The sequence below is a fragment of the Hevea brasiliensis genome, chromosome 17 (assembly GCF_030052815.1).
Source record: "Hevea brasiliensis isolate MT/VB/25A 57/8 chromosome 17, ASM3005281v1, whole genome shotgun sequence".
NCBI classification, from domain to species: domain Eukaryota; kingdom Viridiplantae; phylum Streptophyta; class Magnoliopsida; order Malpighiales; family Euphorbiaceae; genus Hevea; species Hevea brasiliensis.
In genome coordinates, this window is record NC_079509.1 from 52,625,439 (window position 1) to 52,637,973 (window position 12,535).

At 35.3% G+C, this 12,535-nt stretch overlaps 1 protein-coding gene across 6 annotated transcripts in view; it reads right to left on the reverse strand.

The window, feature by feature from the left end:
• LOC110664977 (protein NUCLEOLAR FACTOR 1) overlaps positions 1-12,535 on the reverse strand; it is a 42,781-nt gene that overhangs the window by 17,330 nt on the left and 12,916 nt on the right. For all 6 annotated transcript variants that reach the window (XM_058140052.1, XM_021824892.2, XM_021824893.2 and 3 more), the window contains 4 exons: positions 8,677-8,821; positions 8,123-8,246; positions 6,216-6,316; positions 5,980-6,111 (listed from right to left, as the gene is read on the reverse strand). In XM_058140052.1, coding sequence (XP_057996035.1) covers positions 5,980-6,111; positions 6,216-6,316; positions 8,123-8,246; positions 8,677-8,821 — 502 coding nt within the window. The remainder of the gene's footprint in view (positions 1-5,979; positions 6,112-6,215; positions 6,317-8,122; positions 8,247-8,676; positions 8,822-12,535) is intronic.

Below are 12,535 nucleotides of genomic sequence, written 5' to 3' on the forward strand. Positions count from 1 at the left end.
AGCCTAACCTCACTACCTCTCACTTCCCACCTCTTGCTGCCTAACCTTTCACCTAATGTTTCAAAGTCCTTCGTTTGCTGTTTTCTTCCTTGCAAAAAGTAAAGGGGAAAAAAATAAAAAGAAAAAAGAAAACTCCCCGACCATCACAAAATAGAGTTTTGTCATTGAAAAAACCCCACCGGTTGGTCATTGTACCACAGCACCACCACCGCCAATCCACAAGCGACCTATAGGTGACATCCCGGAGCAAATCCCACCACCTAAAGTCACCTAGAAGCCGAGATCCAATCAGGTTGGAATCTAGCCCAAATCGCAACCTGATCGAAACTTGACAATTTCCGAAATTTGAACTTCCCTTGCAACTCAACATCTATCGGTGACTTCTTTCCTACTATTGGAACATCCATCTGATGGCCCATAAGCCCAAACCCAACAAGTCAAGTTTCAAATCGAACTAGAACAGCAGTTGAGCTAACACATCAATGGTGTTTTGCATACTTCTGTTTCACCCGATCTTGCGCCAAACGCCAGTCACTAACACATCACCTGCAACCTAACACATCATCTCCACCTCACTTGCCACATCAACAAATTTTTGACAATACGAAATGTTGATTTGACAACGGAAATTGAAGATTTAGCTAATTCTTTTGCTCCTAGCAGATTGAACGTGAAGAGCCTTTCAACTTTAATTGCCACTGATTTTCTATGTTTAGATGTTTCAAGGGATGCGATGAAAAAAAATAGAATTCTTTGTTTAAATCTGACTACTACCAATCAAGAAGATCAAGTTGTTTATTCTCCAAATTCAATTTTTAAGTCCTCGGCACTACAAAACTTGAGGTTAAGTTTTCTCCCATCAAGAGAGAATGATACAGTCAAGGAAGATTCAATTTGACAATTATATTGAATTAATTTTTCATTGTGAATTAGGAATTATAGGTTTCTGTTAATTTGGAAGTTCATATTATTTAGGATTTTATTATTATTATTTAGAAAGTAGTGTTGTTTTATTTACAACTCTAATTAGAATTTGCTCAGTATTTTCTTGTTTACAATTCTAAATCCGAATACTATAAATATATACCTATGTCCTCAAGGTATTTTGGGAGAGAGTTTATTATGATTATAGTTGATTCAGAATTAATAAGTGTTGAAAACTTATTTCTCTACACTTTGTGTTCTTGCAACATTAAGGTGGTTCTAGCAGCTGCTGCGTTTCACATGTTTTATCCATGACTAGGTTATTCTGAGGACAAGCCAAATACAATCCCAAAGCATAGCAATAGAAAGAAACAACATAGAACAAATATAACCATGTTTGAGAAGATGTAGAATAGTTAACTTATGCAAATGGACTGAAGTATATGGTCTACACTTCCAAGCTCCCATGGACTTCCCAAAAGGGCATATATATTTACATTTATATTTGCAGTCAATACATGTGGATAGAGACAGTGATAGGTAGCAATTGGAGGGAGGTCATAATATAGCTCAAAACGAAGCCTAAGCACAAAGACCCTACAAGGTTTATTTTAGATTTTAAGGGAAAAAAAATAATAAGAAAGAGGAGGGAACACGTGAGTTGTGAGCTGGAGTTTGTTATACTAGAGAAACAATATATATAGAGGGAGTTATGAAAATAAGAGGCATGCTTTTTGAGTCCATTTTTCTAGTTAAAGGCAGCGTGTTCTACTTGGGGATATTTCTTAGGGCCATTGTTGGTCATTTTGTTATCTTTTTCTTTCTTTTCATGATTACCCAAGTAAGAATGATATATCAGATATGCTAAGCTGTAACTCTAGAAGTTGTCAATATACAATTCAGTGTGGCTTTTTTTTTCCATTTCTACTCTGCATTTTTGAACTCTTTTATTATAATTGTTCTTTTCTCTACCAAATTGGTCCAACCTACCGGCGTTAGCTCATAACCAAAACACAAATGGATTCTAGAATCGATCAGGAGGAGAAGAACATGGAGCAAGTGGATTGCAAAATGAGTACTTTAGAAGAAGCATTGGAGCCTTTTCGCCTTGACTAGGATCAACGCCTTTCCAAACTCGAATCTCTCATTATTTCCATGTCACGTAGCAAACCCATTTCCGAAGAGGGTGAATCTTCTATTCTAGTTATCCAAAAACCCACCACAAAGACGGTTTTTACCCCAAGACCCAATCCTCGTGATTTGTTATTGGATGACGAAACACTTTCAGCGAAGAAGGTCGAAATGCCTACCTTCAATGGCACAAATCCGTGGGCTGGATTGCTCGTGCTGAACAGCATTTTGACTTGCATGCCAACACCGATGCTCTCAAGAACTATTTAGCTCTTGTTAGGATGGAAGGGGCTCCTCTCCATTAACTTCGTTGGCTTTGCCTGCGTCAACCTCTTCTATCTTGGTCTCAATTAACATTAGCTCTCTTGCAGTAGTATAGTGTGGTTGTTACTGATAATCCCATTGAATATTTGGCTTCCATTCGGCAAGAGGGTACAGTTGCTGAATATAGATTTTATTTCGCGTGCCACGCATGTTCCAGATCTCACTGATTACCAATATTTGGGATTCTTCTTGAATGGATTAAGGATATTAGGATTCGTCTCCATTCCCATGACACGACGGATTTGTGCTACATCATGAAGCTTTCTCACGAAATCAAGCGCGAGCATCTATTCCTTACCAACCTCAAAGCTTTCTCTAGTTCTCTAGGGCACGATGGTAAAGTTAAATTGGGCCATGGACAGGGTTCAAAGTCCAGCTTCTTGACAACAAGCCCAACGGCTTCCTGGAGCCCCAACGTGGATTTTCCTTCATCAGGTCCTCCTTAAACAGAGTCTCCTTCCTCTCAAGTGACAGTAAAACCTATATCAACCCCTGCTTCTTTGCCACAACTTCCACCTCATGCCTCTAAACATCCAATCTCTACGCGGAAATAGCGTGGTCTTCGTCACTATTCTGATTCGGAGTATCAAGAGCTCCGTGCTAAGGGATTATGTTTCTGTTGTAAGCAACCTTACTCTCCTCTACATGAATGCCCTAACAAATCACTTGAGCCTTAATTGCAAGTGAGGATGAATCCCCTTTGGTGGAGACTGAATTGTCACTCCTGGAGGATCCCCAATTACAACTTCTTTTTAATTAAAGTCATTTCTCTTCTGGAATTGCCTCTTTTCTTCGTCAGTGGCATTTCTCAACCTAAGACAATGAAATTGCAAGGGTTTATTGCTGGGTTGCCAGTGGTGGTTATAATCGATAATGGGGCCAACCACAATTTTATCTCCCATCAGTTTTGTCAGTTGGCAAATTCATGTATCAACTCCATAATTAATTTCTGAGTTTGCCTTGGTGATGGACATTGTATTCCAGCCTCTGGTGCCAATTGCTATACAGTTCCGTTGAGAGGCATGGAATCTATTACACATGAATTTTCAGAGGTATTTTCAGATATCACTCAACTTCCTCCTCAACGCCCCGTAGACCACCGCATTCCTCTACAAACTGGAGCTAGCCCTATTAGTGTAAAACCTTACAGATATGGGCACATACAAAAAGATGAGATTGAAAAATTGGTCTCCTAAATGTTGTCTATCGATATCATTCGCCCCAATTACAGTTTTTTCTCTAGTCTAGTTCTTGGGCAGAACAAGGAAGGTAGTTGGCGTTTTTGTGTTGACTATTGCCAACTCAATAAAGCTACAATTACAGATAAAAAACCGATTCCCGTAATTCATGAGATGCTGGATGAATTCAGTGGTGCCGGTTATTTTTCAAAGCTAGACCTTAAATTGGCCTACCACAAATTCAGACAGCTGATTCGAACATCCACAAGACTGCCTTCCACTCACATTCGTGGCATTATGAATTAGTTGTCCCTCCATCATCCTCTCTGGTGCCAAAATTAATTTATGAACGTCATAATACTCCCTCTGGTGGCCACTCTGGTGCCTATAGAACATACCGCCATCTCACTGCCACATTTTATTGGAAAGGTATGATGCATATGGTTCATAATTTTGTTGCTGCTTGTCTTGTTTGCCAACATAATAAATATGAGGCTCAGTGCCCTGCAGGGTTGCTTCAGCCCCTGCCAATTCCTCAGAATATTTGGAAAGATGTGGCTATTGATTTTATTACGGGGTTGCCTCGTTCAAATGATGTTGATTGCATATTAGTGGTAGTTGACCGGTTGTCACAGTATGGGCATTTCATTCCACTTAAGCATCCTTTCACAGCTCGATCAGCAGCGGAGATCTTGATCTGGGAGATTGTGTGGCTCCATGGCATTCCTCGCACAATGGTTAGTGACGGGACCCACTATTCCTTAGTTCTTTTTGGATAGAAATTTTCAGGTTGCAGGGCACTATTCTGAAGTTTAGTTCGGCCTATCGTCCTCAAACGAATGGCCAAACTGAAGTTCTCAATCGTAGCATTGAGGCCTATTTGCGATGCTTCTCTTCTGAACAGCCTAAATCCTAGTCAAAAAGGTTAAGCTAGGTGGAATTCTGGTATAATACATCTTCCCATGGTGCTACTGGCAAAACCCCATTAGTAGTAGTGTATGGACGTCCTTCCCCCTCTATTCTCAGTTATTTACTAGGTGAAACTCATGTGGACTCAGTTGGTGAATGTTTGACAGATGGGATGAGATCATTCGACAGCTCAAGTACAATTTAAGTTGAGCTCAACAGCAAATGGTTAAGTTTGCCAATTCCCATCGTCGTGACCTGCAATTTGCTATTTGGGAAAAGGTCCCGCTCAAGTTGTGCCCTCATCGCCAACATTCTGTTACTAAATGAGTGTATTAAAAGTTAGCTGCCCGTTATCATGGACCAATTGTGATATTCTACCAAATAGGGGTTGTTGCTCATAAATTGCATTTGCCTATTTCTTCTCGCATTCACCCCTTTTTTCATGTGTCTCAATTGAAGAAATTGAAGGGTGATCATCCAATGGTTACTTCTCTTCCTATTGATATGGCAATAGATGATTATCCCCTTATTGAACCTCCGGCTGTTTGTGATACTAGATTGGTTCAGCGTCATGGCATTTCTGTTAAACAATTTTAATTCATGGCAAGGGCAAACTGTAGATGAGGCTACATGGATAGATGAAGCTAATATAAGAGGTCAATTTCCTCAATTCAGCCTTGAGGACAAGGCATGTTCATTGGGGGGAAGTAATGATAGGCAGCAATTGGAGGGAGGTCAAAATATAGCTAAAAATGAAGCCCAAGCACAGAGACCCTTCAAGGTTTATTCTAGATTTCAAGGAAAAAAAATAACAGGAGAGAGGAGGGAACACGTGAGGTGTGAGCTGGAGTTTGTTATGCTACAGAAACAATATAGAGAGAGGGAGTTATGGAAATAAGAGGCATGCTTTTTGAGTCCATTTTTCTGGTTAAAGGCAGAGTGATCTGCTTGGGGATATTTCCTAGGGCCATTGTTGGTCATTTTGTTATCTTTTTCTTTCTTTTCATGATTAGCCAAGTAAGAACGATATATCAGACATACTGAGTTGTAATTCCAGAAGTTGTCAATATACAATTCAGTGTTTTTTTTTCCCCCATTTCTACTCTGCATTTCTGAAAGCTTCTATTATAATTGTTCTTTTCTCTACCAGGCAGCTTTAAACTTTCTAAAAATTTCCATTAGCAAAAAGTCTATCTTTTTGATATTGCACTGCCTTGTTTCCCCCTAAACTATTATTTCATTTGCTTATCATGAACAAATAAAAAGAAAATGTGAACTTAAAGTTCCACAACAATGTCCGTCATTTACATTGAGAGCATTGATGCATACAGAAAAATAAACTAAATATTTACACAGAAAACTACCATGTATGTAAGTAAACATAATGCTTATGTAAATGCATTGTCAAAATCAATAGGAGTCAATGATCCTGATACTGAAATGTGAAAGGCTTTAATACTATGTCAAATTACAGTTAGTTAAACAAGCAGTCACGGGAACAGCTAAACAGTACCTTTGGACGAGTAAATCCATGATCAAGGAAACCATCAACAGTAAGTGATTCATCCCCAGCACTCTCTTGATGCTTTTCCATTTTTGAATCATTCTTTCTTATAAGATCTCTAGTTCTGAATACATGATTCAGCTGCATGATTTTTCAATGCATTCAGTATAAGAGAATAAAATATTAAAATTTATCACAAACAATACCAAATCAAATCTGTAAAGGACAAGGGCATTGGTACACACAGAATGCATAATATAAGCGTCCATGATACTGGAATCCTCTTCCAAACCTTTGAGATAAAAGGGTTTCTTGTTACAGTGCAGTATATCCCTGTAGCTGTTACCTAGTAAAAACAGATGACATTACCCACATAACCACAAAATAGGAACACTTGTTATTGATCGTAGTTGTGATGTCACAAGGATGTATCAATAAACTAAAGTGGGAAATTTAGCAATACAACATTTCATGATTTACAATGTTATTGGTCATAGCATGATGCCACAAAATGCAGAACAAGGTATCATATTGGTTGAGACTACCATGATTTAAGAAAATGGCTTGAAGTAATGGTTTGTCAATAATTTAGATAGATATTTAATATACTAATACTCCCAATACCTAGAGGAACAATTAATTGAGAAAAAAATATATATTAAATTAATGCCAAGATTGATATAGTAGCAATAATGTCTAATACAACAACAACTAGGCCTTAATCCCAAATTAATTAGGGTCAGCCAGTAATGCCCAAAAAAAAATTGCATTTATTTTCAATTTTAGCTAAAACTTTTAATTTTATTAACTTTCGAAGCCTTGATTCTCAACCTTTGACATTTGCTTCAATTTTAGCAATCAAGTTATTGGATGGGTGAAAATACATGAAATTGGCAACATAGTGTGCTGATTTGGACAAGAAATTATATTTTATAAATAGGTTCTATATTTCTTATTTAAAAGTAATTTTATGAATTAAAAACTAAATTCAACATAAGCGATTTTTTGTACAAATGACCCAATTGCTAAAAATTGAAACTAATGTCAAAGTTTGAGGATCGAACTAATAAAACTAAAAGTTTTGGCTAAAATTAAAAATACGCGTAAAGATTTGAATTTTCTTGGTCATTTGGCCATAGCAATAACAATGTTCAAAATTGACAAATGCATACATGATAAAATATTTCAAAATTTTATCTTAAAAAAAACTGCAATAATTTGGTAAAACATAGTGATTTTATATGAATGGGTTGATAATGCTTTATATAGTTTAAAAAACATAACATGAAACCCATCCCTAATAAAACTTTGAAAGATGGAAAACAAGTATCACTTTAAAAGGAGGCCCAAATAAAAAATTAAAAAAAAAAAGAGGGGAAGAAAGAGATGCCCAATAATAGGCATGCCACTCTTTTTTCCTCCTCATCATCATGTTTTTTATTACGGGTGAGCATTCGGTTCAAACCAAATCGAACAACCAAAACCGAATTGTTGCTGTGGCCAAGGAACGCATGTGAAAGAAAGAACAGAAAGGAAAAGAAAAGAGAAGCAAACATTCGATTGAATCAAAGTCCACCACAAACAGCATAAGAGAAGAGAAACAAGATGATGCACGGGTAGAGATGCACGACAACGAATGATGTCTGGGGGTGAGGCAAGAGGCAGTCAGGCAGAGGATTTCGGCAAGGATTTGAGTAGAAAGGAAAATGATAGAAAAAGAGCAGCTGGGGCTAGGTGGGTACTGGGTAGCAGAAGAAATTAGGGATTAGGGAATATGAGTGTTAGACTTAGGTATATATATCAACTCTACATAAAACGGTGTTTTTGTTCGGTTCAGTATGGTTCAACCAAATTTTTTCCCTCCAAAATCGAACCCAACCGAAATAACCGAAATTCTTTAAAATTAAAACCGAACCAAACCGAATTACCGAATTAAGGCGGTTCGGTCCAATTTATTCGGTTTGAACCGAATACTGCTCACCCCTATTTTTAATGGTCAGTACGCCCATTACCCTTTATGTGATACAATGTATGACAACTATACTTGACCAAGGATCTTCCATGAATAGGAGTAAGAAAAGATGAAAACAAGAACAAATTAAGACAAGATGAAAAAAGGACAACTGAAGCTCCATCAGAGTAAGAGACTTACAAAGGGAGAAGAACAATCTCTGCTTAGATGAATGAAAGTCATTGCCTCCACTTATTTTGTAATCATCCAACCAGTGCTTAAATAATCTTTGCTTTACACCATAATTAGAATCGATGTCAACACCCTGCATAAAAAGAAACATAAAAGTTAGTGACATAAATGAATAAAACAATGCAAGAGGTTTTTAGAGATGCTCAAAGTATCAGATTCCTTGGAGGATTCCAATGCCAAACTAATCATAGGTACTCCATTTAATATACCTAAACTGTGGAAGGGAGTGGATTAAATAAACTACAAAAAATGATGCATGTCGATTGTCTACTCGTTCAACTGCTTATACCATATAAATACAGCATTAACTAGCAACATTTCTTCATTCTTACCTCCTTTTCTTCACTTACTATTTCATGGTCTCGAAGTAATAAATATTTGCAAAGGCATAATTTGAAAGTTTAAACAATGACAGTGGGATATGAATATCCACATAAAACTAAGCAAGAAAAGAAGAAGATATAAAAAGATCAGCGGAGCCGGACATATAATATTGAAAATACCTTTAGAAAACACTTCCCTGTCCCTATCCACTTGCAATTTGACATGTCAAATGCAGGCACCTCCCATTTATACTCCCACTTTTTGTTTGATAGATTCTCAATCTCTCCCTCTGATATCTTTTGGCCCAAGTGATCGTGAAAAGAACTGCATAAAAAATTCACATTGAAGATTGAACTTTAATGTAGACAAGAAAACTACAAGCCAAATGTAAGTTATAATGCAAAGCTAAAATCACATATTCAGATGTGCAAGAGATACAACAAAAATAAGTTTAACTCCAAAGAGATATTTCATGCATCAATAAAATAATGGAAAATAGGAAGCAGGTACAGAGAATAGCTCATGCATTCTTCACATTTTACTTGTCATTGAGCAAGTGATACATAGCCCAAATGCCAAAACTAGAAGAAAACTATCAAAGATATTATGATTGTTGTCCTTTATATCATAGAAAAAGCAAAGTCTCAATATTGACGCTTTAGTTTTATTTATGAGATCCAGAGCTTTGAAGTTTTATTAAACAGATTTTCAATAGCAGCAACTACCATTTTACTTAAAGCCTAATGGTAAACCCAAACCCTCCAAACCTACACGCTTTTTCAATTTAAAATCTTTTAATTTGGGCAATTTTACACAACACTGCAAGATTGGCATAAATTTTACCCACTAATGAAGACTGAAAATGAAAAATAATATTTTTATTATTAAAATTATATTAAATCATTTTTATTTTCCTCTCTTTTTCTCTCCACAACCCCCACCACTCTCACCCTCATCTAAATTATTACAAATGAACTTTTATTTAATTTTAGTAATAACATATTATTATTTTATTTCAATTTTGATCAACTTAGGTCAATTGAGTAAATATTACACTAATTTTACAATGCTTGGTAAAATTGCCCAAATTAAAATATTGGCATAAAAGTTTAAAAGCGAGCGAAGGTTAGGGGTTCTTTAACCATTATACCTTTCATCAACCTACAAATCATATTTAATATATTAACAAATAACTGAAAGCATTTTAAGAGGCTGACTTTTGATGGTCTGAAATCTATTAATTCATTCAATTCTAGGACTGTAACATGATAGTTTCATATCGTGCACATGCAATGCAGATTTTGGCCCATTTTAATAGACATTAAAAACAAATCAAAGAATAGGAGAATTGCTTACTGCATTACACATAAGAGATGGTATGATAAATTTCCTTTTAAATAAAAATCCTACAAATGATTATTTATTGATAAAAGGGTCTACCATTCATGTCCAATAGCAGGAGAGCTTTGGTGCTTTATTTAACACACACGCACACTCGCATGCATTTATGTTTTATTTAAGACATACACATGCAACCATCATTCAACGAAAGCATAAATCTGAACACATAAAATATCTACAAACAGAAGAAACCAACCAAGAAAACAGAGATCATAAAATCATTTTTACACCTGTGTGGAATGATCTTGAATACACAACTATTGCTCCCTAACCAATATATTCCACATCACAGACAACAGCATTGCCCTCCCTCCCCATTGCCTTCTGCCTCTTCACGATTCACAACTTAACTTACTAACACTCACCTGATGTGAGTCATTCAACTCCAAGTAAAGAGATTGAAATTGATTATTATTCCGATGCAGCAGGTAAATGAAATAGAAAATTTTTAATTATTTCCCATCACTATAATACATGCAATTACCAACTAATTTTTTTTCACCATTTGACCATCTTTTTCAGTGTCAGAATGTGAGAATGCACACTGCTAGGGAGGGAGCTAACATAAACAACAACTTTCTAAACACTCTGGAAAAGAGATTCTTAAATGATACTTGACCAAGTACATACTTCCCGTTTTCCAAAAGGTTCACTTTTAAAAGCCCCTAAGCTAGGAAGGATATACAAGGGATAAGATCAGCAAATGACCAAATTGAGAAAGCAATGTCAACTGGTCAAAGATTCAATCTGAACACTGGTGAAACAATGAAATTCTAGCAGAAATGTATTCGTAAGACATGTCTCGAAGAAGGGCTTCCACAAACTTCCATACTATTACTATTTACTTAATGAGAATAGCCGCTGATAAGCACATGATTTTGAGATGGATACGAATAGATTAGGAACCAGGGGAGCAGAAGAAAGTTTTTGTTCGGGAACAAAAACAAAGTTCTATTTTGGCAAACATGATCAGCATCCAAATCAGTCTCTCCTCTTTCAATAAATTTCTCAAGATATGACGATTCCATCTTCTTTTATTTTATTTATTTATTTATTTTTTGGTGATATAATTTCATCTACTTCAACATGTTGTGTGAGTATTAATTTAAATTTTTCATATATATTAATATGTCATATAATTTGACTACACATACCATTAGACAAACTGATAATCAAAATGAATTAAATTTAAGTTTCACATATGCTATTTATTAAAATGATGCAGGAATAATTATCAAATACATAAATTATGCTATTTCACTTCCATTAGGGCATTCAATGAATTTACATGTTCTCCTACCAATAACAATATTAATTTATAAGAATTAGATTTCAAAATTATAAAAATTATTTAAAAAATTGGCAGTGTTGCTACATCAGTGATAAAGATTGTATGCTAGTAAAATAATAAAAATAAATTAAAAAAAAAAACTACACCTCATACAATCGATCATTGATGAACTATTTATGCTATATGTTCAAAGACAAAATTTCATTTATAGAATATATATTACATGATATTAATAGAATTAAAATTAAATAAATAAGAATAATAGTTAAATTCAAATTAAAATAAAATTTTCATATAATTAATTCAAAAATTTTATGAAATTGGAATTCTAGCCTTTTTTTATAATTCTTAGGCAAAACGAATATCTCGTCATCTATAATATGGCAAGCGTAGTAAATGCGTAGGAAGTTGCCATTTAATTTATATTACCTTTGGAATAAGATTTATAATGAGATTAAATTTTTAATTTTATATGAATTAGCTAGTATTTATCAAACTTTTAAATATATAATATTAAATTCACATTTAATAAAAAAAATATTAAATCAGCACATTTGTACCTATTTTTAAAAATAAGGGAGACATACAGAGTTGCTCAAATTATAGGGGAATTAAACTCATGAGCCATACTATGAAGTTGTGGGAGAGAGTTGTGGAACATCGACTACGTCATGATACTTATATCTCTTCCAATCAATTTGACTTCATGCCCATTCGTTAAACTATGGAAGCGATCTTTCTCATTAAAAGCTTAATGGAAAAACATAGAGATGTGAAGAAAGATCTACACATGGTTTTTATCGATTTGGAGAAGGCTTATGATAGTATTCCAAGAGATATCTTATAGAGAGTGTTAGAACAAAAGAGGGTATCTATTAGGTACATACAAGTGTTGAAAGATATGTATGAAGGAGCAACTACTATTAGGCGTATAGTGGGAGGAGGCACAAGAGATTTTCCTATCTCAGTTTGATTACACCAAGGTTCAGCTGTAAGCCCTTACCTTTTTACGTTAGTTTTAGATGAATTAACGAAACATATACAAGAGAGTATCCCTTGATGCATGATGTTTGTGAATGATATAGTTCTGATAGATGAGACGTGAGAAGGAGTCAATAGAAAGTTAGAATTTTGGAAAAGTACTCTAGAGTCAAAGGGCTTTAAGTTAAATAGAACAAAGACAAAATATATACATTGCAAGTTCAGTGAAGGCCGAACTGGTGATAGGGAAAGAGTTAGTTTGAATGGAGTGGTACTGTCCCAAAGTAATCACTTTAAATATCTCGGCTCAGTCCTTCAAGTAGATGGGAGATGTGAGGAGGATGTTAGTCATAAGATTAAAACCG